General features: G+C 48.3%; 1 protein-coding gene across 1 annotated transcript in view; it reads left to right on the forward strand.

The window, feature by feature from the left end:
- The window catches only part of LMCD1 (LIM and cysteine rich domains 1), a 57,066-nt gene extending 47,032 nt beyond the window's left edge, over positions 1 to 10,034 (forward strand). The window contains exons 5-6 of the mRNA XM_027522516.1: positions 7,058 to 7,273; positions 9,381 to 10,034. Of these exons, the coding sequence (XP_027378317.1) occupies positions 7,058 to 7,273; positions 9,381 to 9,539 (375 nt within the window). The 3' untranslated portion in view covers positions 9,540 to 10,034. The remainder of the gene's footprint in view (positions 1 to 7,057; positions 7,274 to 9,380) is intronic.
- The last annotated feature ends 4,364 nt before the right edge of the window (positions 10,035 to 14,398 follow it).

Below are 14,398 nucleotides of genomic sequence, written 5' to 3' on the forward strand. Positions count from 1 at the left end.
GTAGCATTTAAGAAGACTTTGTGGCTCCCACCTCCCCCTTCAGCAGACCACCAGTGAGGGAGACTTGGTTACACACCTGACATTCTACCTCGCTTGGCAGAGCGCCCCCTCCCCAAGCACCTGGGCTGAGAAGACGTGGGAGGCAAAGCACGGGGTGGCTAAGTACTTGCCAGCATCAGGGCCCGCCTTGTGTCACAGAGGAGGACACCGAGGCTCAGACAGGCAGCCGAGTCATCCAAGGTGCCCCCAAGAGGAAGCAATGCTGGGACTCTGTACAAAAGCCCAGGACCCTGACCACCGCGCCTGCACCATCCCATGCAGTCTGCACCTGAAGGAGCCGGGGAAGATGCCGGTGTGGGGGCCCGGAGCACAGTGGGCGGAAGATGCCCGCCACAACACCGGGCCAGGAAAGAGCAGAGAGACGGGGCGGGGAACCAAACTACTCTGGGATGCACAAGGTTGCAAAGCCAAGATAGTGAGTAATCGCCATAAGAGGAAACGGGGAGATGCTGTTTATGAATAAATTGTTGAGTATTTGTGTTGGAGGGAAGCCAGCGCCTGGATTCAAGGCCCTTGTGTTAATATTTACTATGTTATAGTGGTGAGCTTTTCACGAGGTAATCTGAGTTTAGACTGGGGAGACCTTTGGATAAGAGCCTTCCAGAAGGGAAGGGCATGATTGGGACAGAACTGCTGGCCACCCTGACGGAGAGGCTGTGGCTGGTTTGCAAGGTTCTCGGGGCCTGCAGACTTGTCTCTGAAGGCTAGCATGTCTCATCCCTGGAGGTAGTTCTCTGGCCGTGGGACCTGGGGCCACTGGCCTGGACCTGCTGTTTCCTGAAACGCTGTGTGTTGGTTACTTCCACTTCGGAAGCCTGAATGACTCTGCGTGCCCGCATGAGCTGGACCTGTTACCTAGGGCCACGCAGCAAACCACCCCAGGATGCGGCAGCTCAGAGCACTGATGTCTGTGTTGCTCACAAATAAGCAGTTCGGGTAGGGCTCAGCGGGCTAGCCTGTCTCCGGCCATGATGCTGGGAAGACGGAGAAGGCTGGGGCTGAACCATAGCAGGGGCCTTGGCCTCTCCCTCTATCTCTGTGTTTTCTCTGCGTAGTTGCCCTAGAAAGGGGGCCTCAGGATTTTTTCCCAGTCCCCCGTCTCCGCCCCCACCAAAACTCACAAAGAAGAGTTGGTGGAAGCTGAGCTGCCTTTTATGATCTGCCTCGGGAATCGACAGCATCAAGTCTGCCACATTCGGTTCTACAGAAATGAGTCACTAAGGCAGGACCCGTGTGAACAAAGGAATCAGACACCCACTGGTGGGAGGAAGGTCCACAGAGCTGCCAGCATCATTTCCACACATCACAGTGGGCGGAACCCAGCCCTACAGGATCTGAGCTTTCGAGGCAACTGAACCTAGCATGCTCCTCCGCTTTCTCAAAGCAGGTGTTTACAAAGACCCGAAGTACGGGATAGACAAAAGCCTCTCATTTAGACCCTTGCTTTCACCGTTTGAACAGGGACAGGGCGAACCTTCAGCGTGAAGAGATGTTCACGGGAGAAATGTCACGTATGTTCTACTTATGACAGGTCTGGGGACTTCCCTGGTGGTCCGGGGGCTAAGAATCCATGCTCCCAGTGCAGAGCGCCTGGGTTTGATCCCTGGTCAGGGAACTAGATCCCACATGCTGCAACTAAGACCCAGAGTAACCAAATAAATAAATATTAAAAAAAAAAAAAAAAGAAAAGAAAGGTCTGTGCGACAGCTCCTCTCCCCAAGGGACGACAGTCTGAAAACTAGGTCACATGGCAACCAGTACATGGACGGATTCCCATGAGGAAGCTCTGATTATAGCCAGTTGGAAGTCTGAATGAGAACCCACTGACATGCCAATGATCAATGTTCTTCTCTGCTCCTTTTAACCCAGTCCCAAAGGACTTCTACTGGACCACGCTGTCTCCTCCAGAGGGGACATCGCCTGGGAATGACTATATTGAGCTTTCTTCAGAACAGTATAGAACTGGAGCATCCCAGGAATTCAAATTGACTTTTGCGCCAACTGAACCTAACTGGTGATGTCATTTTTGCTGAGTTTATATATATAAGGTCATGTTTAAATGCTCTATGACAGTGGTTCGTGAACTGTGGTCCCCTGATTACCCCAGCATCCCCTAGGAGTCTGCAAATTCCTTCCCCACCCCCAGATCTACTCATCAGACCCTGCAGGGTTGGGGAGGTGCTGTACCTCCCTGTCTGGAACCGGAGAGCATGGTCTTAGAGGGGGTACGATGGGAGAAGGAGACGAGCAGGCCTGCCAAGCCAGGGACTGGTTGTAGCCGAGTCTGGGGTAGTGACAGGATGGAAGTCGCCTGACTTAATTCTCTGGCCTTGTACAGATAGAGAGAACAGACATGGAAAAACAACAGAGCCCGCGGGTGGGAGGAATGACCTCCTCACACTCCACATGCCCTTGGTCCTACTGAAAGGAACCCAAGCCTCCAAACCAGAAGCAGATCCTGCCTGAGACATCGTTGTCATCTTAGGAAATGGATTTAGCTCCTCTAAGCCTCAGCTTTTTATAAATAGGGCTGGGTAGGGATGACAGTAGATTTTAGCTAATTAGTACTGAACCGTTATAAAGTTCGTTATTCTAGGATCTCACTTAATCCATGTACCAGGCCTATGATGTTCTGAGTATCTTTAGTAGTATTTTCCATTTGACAGATGGAAAATACTAAGGCACAGAGAGGTTGGTTAACTTGCCCAAGGTCACACAGCTAGCCCCCTCCCCCCTCAAGCATTCACTGCAGTTTAGAAACTGTAATCCTCAGTACTGAGGATGATAGAATAAGTTTATGGAAAGAAAGGCAGCCCCCGGATCACGGGACCCAGGCAGGCTGGGCCTTCGGACTCCTGGTTGCCAGGATGCCCCTGGTGGCTGAGGGGCCGCCAGATTGATAGAACCAGGACACTATCAGATCTCTAATCCTTTGAGACCACAGGGAAGGGGGCATGGAAAACAGTTCAGAGGCAAGAAGAAATTGGTTCCTGACGCACGTTGACGGGACTTACTAATCAAATATCATGTTTTCGTAAAATGGCAGTGACGCTGTTTTCTTTAAAAAGGATCGGCTTAAAAGAAAAAGGACTGGCTACTGGTAGTAACGGGGTGCAGAGCAGGAATGCTGGGGGACAATGAGGGAAAAGACACTCCCCAAAGAGGCCCTGACAGAGCCCTTTCAGACAGTGCTCCCAGAATTCTCCCACGGCATGAACCAGAACTCGGCACTCTTGGCTTCCAGAACCAGCACAGGCTCCCCATTACCTCCAGAGTGAGGTCCCAACCCACAGTTCAGAGTCACCCATGATCACCCCAGACTGCCTCTCTGCCTATCTGAGGCACCCCTCACATCCCCCTGCTTCCTTCTGTGGGTCGCAGGCACCTGCCAGCACCACCACTCCCCCCACCCCGCCCACCCCGCCCCAGGCACACCCAGGTGATTTACATCCCTTCCTTTTCCCACCTCTGTGTTAGAAAAACAGCTGGAAATTTGAAGTTGGGAGCCCCACTGCTGTTGCCTGGTGATACCTGACCAGGCATGATGGATGGCCAGAAAGCCCTTCTGTGTGGGAGAACAGGGGCTGGAAACTTCATTCTGTGAAATATGGAAAGACAGATGGATAGGAAACTCACTTGGTTCTCAAACAGCCCTCGCCAGACAGCTGACACTTTGCAGCTATGCTTAAGAGATGTGACAATCAATGAATGTGGATGCGTTATCTGTTTTTCCCATAAGGCTTCACAGGTGGCTCAGTGGTAAAGAATCCACCTGCCAATGCAGGAAATGCAGGTGCAATTCCTGGGTGGGGAAGATCCCCTGGAGGAGGAAATGGCAACCCACTCCAGTGTTCTTGCCTGGAGAATCCCATGGACAGAGAAGCCTGGCGGGCTACCGTCTGTGGGGTCGCACAGTTGGACATGACGGAGCAGGCATACACAGGCAGGCTCTGATGAGTTCCAGGTGAGCTGGGGCTCAGTCATGTGCAAAGGGACAGGGTTTCGCTCTGGGGAGGAACTCACACACATCATTCTTGTGGGCGTAAATGAAACCACAAATCCAGTATGGTCCAGGGCACGTCGTCAGGCAGCCAGGACTAATTAATCCAACGCATTCCTATCTGGGCACGCGCTCAGCCACGGCTGTGCTTAGGGACCACTCTCAGTACATGGGCTTATTTTGTCACTTGGTTTTCTTTCCCTGATTATCACCATTTTAATTGTATTTCTTCATTTAAAAGAATATATTAAGTATGCAATTAAAGTATATAAATAAGACAAAGTGTTTAGGCTTTGACTATATGCCTACTCATCTTTACATAGCAAAACAATAAATATCTCTATTTGGGCTGACATATAATTAGTGCTTAGTAAGACAGTATGTTCATTTCAAGCCATGCGTCAACAAGCATTTCTATAGAGGCCAGGTAATCAATTAATTAGGTGTTATGGGCCAAGAGTTAAAATCAGTGATATCACATAAGAACTTTCTGTGGCAAAAGAGAAAATAAATGTCTACAACTTTTTGAAATTCAAAATAAAGTAGGATAATTAAGACAGGCTTTTACAGTACATGTTGTACTAGTCAACTCGGGCTGCCATAAAGAATATCATAGACCAGGGGGCTTAAACAACAGAAATGTGCGTTTTTACAGTTCTGGAGGATAAAAGTTCAAGCTCAAGGTGCTGGCATGATTGGGTTCTGGGGAGACCCCTCATTCTGGCTTGTAGAGGGCCCCCTTCTCAGTGTTTCCTCACATGGCTTTCCCTGTGAGTACACCCAGAGAGAACAGCAGAAGGAGCCAGCCATCTCTGGTCTCTCTCCTTCTAAGGACACAAGTCCTGTCTGATTAGAACCCCACCCTAATGACCTCAGTTAACCTTAATGAACTCCTTAAAGGCCCTATCTCCAAATACAGTCACACTTTAGGGCTACAACATATTAATTGGGGGAGGTGAACCATTCAGTCTGTAACACAGGCCTGCTCGTGAAAAATGGAATTCTTTGGGGGCAGAAAAACATGCCAGTAAACTGGAGTTCAAACGTAAGATGCATTTGAAGCTGATGGTTCCTACAAGAACAGGCAGAAGCTGTGTTTGCCACAGCTGTGCCAGCACTGATGGAAAGACCACCCAGTGGAGTAGAAAGAACCTCGGCTTTGGGGTCAGGCTGGGCCCGTGTTGAAATCCCAGCTTTGCTTCCTGTCAACGGTTGCTACTCGACAGTGACTGAATCTCTGTGAACCTGGGTTCTGCCCTGTTTGGGGGGTGAGGGGGAGGGGGAGGGAGGGAGCAGGACATACAGGTCTCCCTAAAAGGAAAATAACTCGAGAAGGGAAAGTAACTCTCTTGGGTTTCCATAAGGGTATCAGTCAGGAGTGAAACGGAGAAGGCAATGGCACCCCACTCCAGTGCTCTTGCCTGGAAAATCCCATGGACAGAGGAGCCTGGATGGCTGCAGTCCATGGGCTCGCTGAGGGTCGGACACGACTGAGCGACTTCACTTTCACTTTTCACTTTCATGCATTGGAGAAGGAAATGGCAACCCACTCCAGTGCTCTTGCCTGGAGAATCCCAGGGACGGGGGAGCCTGGTGGGCTGCCGTCTATGGGGTCGCACAGAATCGGACACAACTAAAGTGACTTAGCAGCCGCAGCAGCAGGAGTAAAAACACCCACGCATAATACTGGATATACACCTGCCCCTGGGAGATGACAACCAGTATCACCTTCACCACTGGAGTTCTGGGGAGGGGGCGAGAACTCCAGAACAACTGGAAAGATTTTACAGATTGAGGATGCCGTCTGGATAGGATGTGATGAGAACAGCCATTTACCTCTGTGGTAAATACCAAATATTTGACCAGAACCCCTCCACGGTTATTAAAAACAAGGCAAGTCTGAGAAACTATCATAGCCCAGAGGAGCCTGAGGAGACATGGTCGCTATCCGTAATGCAGGATCCTGGATGGGATCCCAGAAGAGGAAAGGGACATTAGGTAAAATCTAAGCACATTTGGAGAAAGTTTGGACTTTAGTTAATAATAACATATCAGTACTGGTTACTTGATTGTGACAAGTGCACCATATTCATGTAAGATGCCAAGCAAACAGGACGGTGGGTGTGGGGTCTGCAAGATGCAAGAATCCTCTGCACTAGCTGTACAATTTTTTCTGCAAATCGAAAACTTCTAAAATTTTAAGTTTATTAAAAGGCAAACCCTGCACAGGTAAAAGATTCATTCAAAGTGCAAGTGGACCAGTGGGTTTTACTATGTTGAAAACAGGGATGAAAGGCTGGTTGGTATGGTTTCAGACTCTGCATTAACTTGCTTCTGAGAAACTGCCACTTGTCAAATTTTGATTAATAGCAAAGAAAAATAGTTCAATTATCTGGAAGGGCTATCTAAAAATGCCTTTTTCAATTCCTCAGAAAACCCCTTAATGCAAAAGATGAAAAGCTAAAGCAGTCACAGGAAGTGAGAAATTCTCTACTGAGCCAGTCATTAGAGGTCTGCAAAAATGTAAACAAGTCCACACTCTGACTCAATGTTCCTGTTTTGGAAAACACAGTTATTTATAATTACAAATATTTATATTGACATGTTGTTGGTTTCCTATTTTTAATGAATTAATAAGTAGTTATTTAACTTTTTCCTAAGTTATGATTTCTCATATGGTAAATACCATGAGCTATTAACCCATATGAACAGAAACTCTTGGAGGTTCTCAATAATTTTTTAAGAGTCTAAAGGCCCTGAGAACAAAATGTGTGAGAATCACTGTCCTAAACAAATACTTCAGTCCTCACAACTCCCTGCTAGGTAGGTAGTAGTATTATTCCACGTTGCACGTGAGAAAACTGAAGGACAGAGAGGTACCGTAGCTTGCTCAAGATCACTCAGGAAGCAGTGGACTGGAGTTAACACTGGGACCCGGGTCATGATGCACTCCTGACGACCTGTGTCCTGGGGCTCCGCCCCCACCCTTCCTTCCAGGTCTGTGAGCTCTGCAAGGGCGTGGCCCCCGCCGACAGCCCTGTGGTCTACTCAGACAGGGCAGGCTACAGCAAGCAGTGGCACCCTGCCTGTTTCGTGTGCGCCAAGTGCTCCGAGCCGCTGGTGGACCTCATCTACTTCTGGAAGGACGGGGCGCCCTGGTGTGGCCGTCATTACTGCGAGAGCCTGCGGCCCCGGTGCTCCGGCTGTGATGAGGTGAGGACCTGTGTGGGTGGACGGTGGGGCAGGAGTGCCTCTGACTGCAGGAGACGACCCAGAGGCCCAGGAGGGTGTGGTTTCGCCAATGATGTGATCCACAGGTAGGAAAACTGGGGCTCAGAGCCCCCTTCACACTCTCGGCCTCTGTTTTCCCATCTGCAAAATGGGCAGAAATTAGTTCCTGCCCCCAGGTCTGTTGGGATAAGTGGGACACAGAGCACCTGTCAAATCTTATCCTTATCCAGGCAAGAGGCCCGGCACTTAGTGAGTGCTCAGAACATCATGGGGTGCGCCCAGAGGCAGACAGAACACAGTCACACTTGGCTCTGCATATGGGTCCCTAACTCCTGTGTCACAGTTTTATCACCTACAAAATGGGAGGGTAACAGTGCCCACCCCATGCAGTTGCTGTGAGGACAAACGAGATCATGCCCGAAAATGCTTTGCGTGAGCCCGACCTAGTGACTAAAAAAATAGAAGCTGCCGTGACTCTTAGAATCAGGTAATACACGATGAGACAACAGTATTATTGTAACATGTAGCATCAACATAACACAAGCCAACAGTTAGAGATGCTAGGAAAGGGGCACAGCTCTCCAATATGGGTTTAGACTAGAGGCACTCATAGGTGTGTGAATAGTGACAGTAATAGTTAAGGCAGTAGCAACTACTGTCTGCATGCCCTTGGTGACGGGAAACTCGCTACCTTCACCTTTGCCACACATGAGGGTTAGAAATGCCTTCTTCACTTTGGGCTAGGATCTTCCCCTCCCACCTTCCACATGTTGCTCTCTGTGAGAAGTTCAGTTCAGTTCAGTCACTCAGTTGTCTCCGACTCTTTGTGACCCCATGAATCGCAGCACGCCAGGCCTCCCTGTCCATCACCAACTCCCGGAGTTCACTCAAACTCACGTCCATCAAGCCAGTGATACCATCCAGCCATCTCATCCTCTGTCGTCCCCTTCTCCTCCTGCCCCCAATCCCTCCCAGCATCAGAGTCTTTTCCAATGAGTCAACTCTTCGCATGAGGTGGCCAAAGTACTGGAGTTTCAGCTTTAGCATCAGTCCTTCCAATGAACACCCAGGACTGATCTTCTTTAGAATGGACTGGTTGGATCTCCTTGCAGTCCAAGGGACTCTCAAGAGTCTTCTCCAACACTGTGAGAAGTTAAGACCCTGTAATCCTCCTACATTGCAACTGTGTGAGCAAGAGCATTAAGAAGGGAAAAGGGCTGTGAGCAGGCCTAGGCCCCAGCTTACATTTTAAGGACCACAGTATGCTCACGGTAACCCCTCCTCGTCCTAATGTGCTGTAGACTTTTCCGTGATGTGCCGTTTACATCTTACAACAGCCCTTTAAGGGGAAGGATTCACTATCTCCATTTGACATCTGAGAAAAGTGTAGCTCAGAGGGGTCAGTGCTAATCACACAGCCTTGACTTTATCTCCATTACCATTCCAAGTACTCCATCTGCATCAACCCTTGGAACACAACCCCTGGGCTGGGTGGTATTTATATCCCCATCCTACAGATGTGGAAACTGAGGCACAGGGAGGTTGAGAAATTTGCCCCTAGTCATGCAGCTGTTAAGTATGTAAATGAACATTCACACCTGATCCCTGTTTGACCTCGAGATGAGAAGTCACATTTAACCAGTTTGCTGTTCCGCTCTCTGGCTCCTCATCAGATCGCACAGATGTTCCAAAGTTTACTTTGTTCCAAGCCCAAGTAACGCTGGGTGTGCCTCATCTTGCAGACTGGCCATTGGCCACTTGGCTGTAGTGAGGCGGTCTTCACCAGCTCAGAGCACAACTGGGCTTTGGATTTGACCCACAGAGCATCACAGATGCCAGATTCATAAAACCTGCCAATAGCGGAGGGTTGTGTGTTTTTTTGTTTTTTTTTTTTTGCATCCGAGATGCTAAGATGCAACCATGATCTTCATCAAATACCATACTTAACTGCCTGATACTTATGTCAGATTTCTCCATTGAAGCATTTAAAGGACAAAACAAGAATGGGGGAGGAGGGACCACCATCTCACATGCCCCGTCTCCTCGAGATAGAACCTGAGTTGTACGTGTCTTCTGCTCCCCTCCCCAGATAATCTTCTCAGAGGACTACCAGCGTGTGGAAGACCTGGCCTGGCACCGAAAGCACTTCGTGTGCGAGGGCTGCGAGCAGCAGCTGGGTGGCCGGGCGTACATTGTCACCATGGGTCAGCTCCTGTGCCCGACATGCAGCAAGTCCAAACGCTCCTGAAGGGCTGACTGCCCACGGCCAGAACCCACAGGATCCTGCTGAGGAGGGGAGCCCAGTGCGCCAAGGCCATCCTAAGGGTCTGGTGAGACAGCCAGCAACAAGAACAGTCATCTTTTTTTCAGTGGGAATATATATATACACATATATTCTAGGTTGGGTGGTAATGGATCCTTCAGGGTCAATAGTTTCGAAGCCAAAGATGTGCTGAGAAGTCTTAGGATGCAGTTGTTTTGTTGTTGTTGTTTCCCTGCTACCAGTGAAAGGCATCCTGCCAGGGCTCTCTAGGAGGAGCTTCCCAGAATGCAACTCTGAGTGATCAAATCCTGTAGCTGTAGGGTGTGCGTGCTTTCTCGTGAGTGTGGAGGCTCCTCCAAGAGCAGCCTGGGATCCCAAGGATCTTTTGTTTCTCCTTTTCAAATGGAATTTGAATTTTAAATAAAAAAAATAATGTTGGCATGATAAATACACCAATAAAAGTTTTATGAAGTTCGCATACACTTTGATCTTATTATTTCCACGTGGCCAGCGTTTCAGGGTATCTGTTTTGCCCCAAGACCCTGAATGCTGGCGCTGGTGGCAGAAGGCCCCGGAAATGCTGGTGTGCCTCTTCTTCAGCCGTGTCTCGTCAGACTTCTTTGGGGACTGTAGGTCCTCAGGGCAGGACCCCCATGGCCCAGTTCCAGGTAGCCCCAGGGCATTGATGGAAATGAGAGTGCTGTGTTTCACGGGAACCTAAAAGCAGCCTCCTAGAAACTTAGGAGCAGCAATTCAGTGCTCTCAGAGCTGAGGCACGTGATGAGTGAGCCCCTCTGGGAGTGAGACCAGGTAGAGTGTTCAGAAAGGGCCACCTAAGCTCACCCGATGGGTGCCACGTGGGATATGGTGACCAGTGCAGGCTGACCTGAGTTATAGGGACTTCATGAGAAATCACTCCCTGTTGTAAATGTTGCCAACCAAACAGACCAGCTCATTGGCTAGTCTCTCTTTTATGACCTCGGTGCACTTACAGCCTCCAAATTCATTTCCTTCCCACAGTTTCAGGAAAAAAAAGACATTTCCCTCTACTGGGGATTCAAGTGTAAAAAGACCCGAGTCTTAGTAGCTCACAGTCCAGTCAACCATGGCCTCTCTTTCTTAAACTGCCCATCTGTTGCCCAGTTTCTTTACCTTCACCACCCAACTTCCACTCACATCATCTTGTCTACAATAGCCCCGTTCACGTGCTTTGCAAGCTCGATGAAGCTATGGCCACGCCCTTCCCAGGTGGTCCTCTGTGTCCAGCTCCTCTCTCCAGCCACCCTGCTTCTCTTCCATGTCCACCTTTTCAAAGAGAAGCTTCTAGATGCATTCTTCCTGCCTCCCAGTTGCCTCTTAAGAACAAAGTCCTCACCCTGACATGTAAATCCCTCCAACACTTGGCTTAACTGTCTTTCTGGTCTTAAAACCTTTCTTTCTCTATATTTTAATTTCCTTATTTCTCTTAAACATTCAGAAACTCCTCTGGATCAAGACCTCCCATTCTCCCCACATCCCTTTTCTGTGCTGGTTCCTTGAAGGCCACTCCTCCCCACTGAAAGTCTGTTCTAGAAGGTGCTTCTGAAACATAACCTTCTCAGCCCTTCCTGTAGCACCAATGGAATATTCACTCATACATTCCCTCATTCATTCATTCACAAATATTCACTGAGCACTAAAGAGTTCCAGTTCCTCTGCTGAGTACAGGTGGGGATGGTGCTCACAGAAAGAACAACGCCCCTGGACTTTACAGTCTGTGCAGGAAATGGGCCTTGGGCAAATATTCCCACAAGTAGATTTAAAATTACTGCTACTATAGATGCTATAGCTTCAAAAGTGGCTCAGTGGTAAAGAATCTGCCTGCCAATGCAGGAGTCACAGGAGGCGCAGATTCCATCCCTGGGTCAGGAAGATTCCCTGGAGGAGGAAATGGCAACCCACTCCAGTATTCTTGCCTGGAGAATTCCATGGACAGAGCAGCCTGGCAGGCTACAGTTCATGAGATGGCCGAAGAGTCAGACACGACTTAGCAACTGAGCACGCGTGCATGTACACATGGATGCTATAAAGGCGGTGGTGGGGAAACGTGTCTCTATAAAGCAAATGAAAGAGATTGGGCCTAATCAGGGATGTCTGGAAAGGTGTTCCTGGAAAAGCGACATGTGAACTGAGATCTGAAGAGGGAAAGGAAGATGTTAAAGATGGATGCCTGGGTGGCATGTGCAAAGGCCCTGTGGCTGAAGCAGCACCTATTTATTGCTGTTGGAGACACAGTGACCACGGTCCATGGACAGGTGTGGCAAGTCCAGAGAGGGAACATGGATGCTGAGGCACAAGGGGGTCGTCAGCTTTGTGGGCAGCAGACAAGACCGGTCTCTGTCCTAAAAGCAATAGGAAGCCTGCAAAGAGTTTTCAGCAGGGGTTGGTGATGGCTGGACAGAGAGACCACAGGATACATGAAGCCCCAGAGTGATGCCTGCCTGAGTTTGTTCTGGTGCCTCTGTCCACACTATTGTGGACAGGAGTGATGCCCCCCACAGACCCTGGTGGACACCACCCAGAGCATGCTCCTGCCTTCCCAGTGTCCACTAACGACACTGACCTTGCACTTGGAATACCCGAATCCCCTCTGACACCCCCTTCTGATGGGCACTCAATGCAGCCCTCTCTCCCATTGCCTCTTCCTTCCATCCCCAAGGCTGTACTTCACCTTGTGTGTTTTCTGCCCAGATTGACAATGGTCTCCTAGTGAGTCTTCCTGCCACAAACTCACCCTGTCCACACACTGCTCAGCTAGACCTTTCAGAAACACAGCCTTGCCGTGCAGTCTCCTCTACAAAACAGGGGCACTTTGTTCACACACAGGAGAAGGTGGAAAGCTTTGTGGGCTTCCCTGGTGGCTCAGCTGATAAAGAATCCACCTGCAATGCGGGAGACCTGGGTTCGACCATGGGTTGGGAAGATCCCCTGGAGAAGGGAACAGCTACCCACTCCAGTATTCTGGCCTGGATAATTCCATGGACTGTATAGTCCATGGGTTCACAAAGAGTCGGACATGAGTGAGAGAGTTTCACTCCTAGCTTTGTAGTCAAACTTCTTAATTTTCCTGACCCCAACCCACCTTACTTCCCGCTTTCCTTTCAGAAGCCAAATGCACACACCCCAGCTTCCCCCATCTCTGCTGGCTGCTCCGACTGCTCCCTTTGCCCAGAGTTCCCCACACGGCGCCCTATTACTGCCTTGCCCATGGGGCTGCCAGAACTGAATGGGATTCTGCATCAGAATTGAAAGGACATGTGCTCTAAAGTGTTATAACTCATGCATGGTTTATCCCTATGTCAGCAGGAAGAGCAATTGTCACGCTCATCACTGCCATTCCCCGGCCTCACCCTCCCTACAAGATCACTGTAGATGCCCTTCCCCTTCACCTGTGTTCCCAAACCCCCTAGGCTTACAGCGATCACTGCACTGACTCTATTGTGCTATAAATAATAGTTAGAGAAAGGCTCCCCTATGCGCTTCTTGAGACAATACATACTGTCATCATCTTTGGTCTCTAATCCTTAGAATAACGCTTAGCAACTAAATCAAAAAATAAATTGCAGAGGGCCCTGGGATGATTCATTGTTGCTAACGGCATTGGGTTCCAAAAGTGCCTAAATCAAATATGGGAACTTCAGTCTGAGGCAGACGTTGCTGGCTCCGCTTCCTTCTTCTTGGTGGGGACAGCCCATTCCCAAGACATACACTCATTCTCCCAGCCTCTTTGGCAGCTGGAGGACAGGCATGTGACTTGTGCCAGGCTAGTGGGGCTTCGCCATAGGGAAGCTACTTAAGAATGCTTTCTTCTTTGAGGAAAAGAGATGCTCTGGAGGAAACAGTCCTGCTTTCCTTTTCTTTTGATATAATTTCAAACTTCGAGTCTCAAAAAGAGAACAAAGAACTTGACTTCTTGAACTACGTGAGAGTGTGGCTGACACAATGCCCCAATGCTCCTGAATATTTTAGTGTGTGATTCCTACAAACAAGGACGTTCTCCAACCTAAGCGTGAAATAACATCAAAAATAGGGATTAGCATTCTACCTTCTCATTCTCAGATCTTGGTCACATTTCACCAGTTGTTCCAATAATGTCTTTTATAACAAAAAGATCCAGTCCAAGATTACATACTGCAGTTACTTAACTTGTCCCTTTTAGCTTTCTTCAGTTGGGAAATACTCCCATTTCTTGCCGTGACAGTTACCATCTTAACATCTTAAACGATTAAAGGTCACTTAATGAGTAGAATGTCCATCAAATTGGGCTTGAGAATTGATATTCTCTTATAATTAGATTCAGGTTATGCTTTTTTTTGGTAGGAAGCCCACAGGAGTGATGCTGTTTTCCTTTCATTGCATCCTATAAGATAATACAAGATTCTTAGTTGTTCCATTAGTGTTGATATTAATTTTCAACACTTGATTATACTAGATTTCTTCCATTATAAAGTTACTCCTTTTCTCTTTGTACTTAATGACTATTTTGTGGGAAGATACTTTGAGACTATGTTAATATCCTGGTTCCTCATCAAAATTCCACCCACTGCTTGTCAGTATCCATTGAGGTTTCTTGAATGATTTAATTATCACTACAATAGTTGCCAAATGCTGATTTTTTTCTAATTCAATCATTCCTTCCATATTTATCAGTTAGCATTCTCCTATAAGGGAAAGCTTTATTTTCTCCCTATTTATGTATTTATTCACTGTTCTGTCAGTTTGGAGTTATAGATGTCTATTTTATTAAATTGCTTATTATCTATTATTCTCATTATTACTTTTGATGCTCAAACTGTCCCAAATAT

The sequence above is a fragment of the Bos indicus x Bos taurus genome, chromosome 22 (genome assembly GCF_003369695.1).
Source record: "Bos indicus x Bos taurus breed Angus x Brahman F1 hybrid chromosome 22, Bos_hybrid_MaternalHap_v2.0, whole genome shotgun sequence".
Taxonomy (NCBI): Eukaryota; Metazoa; Chordata; class Mammalia; order Artiodactyla; family Bovidae; genus Bos; species Bos indicus x Bos taurus.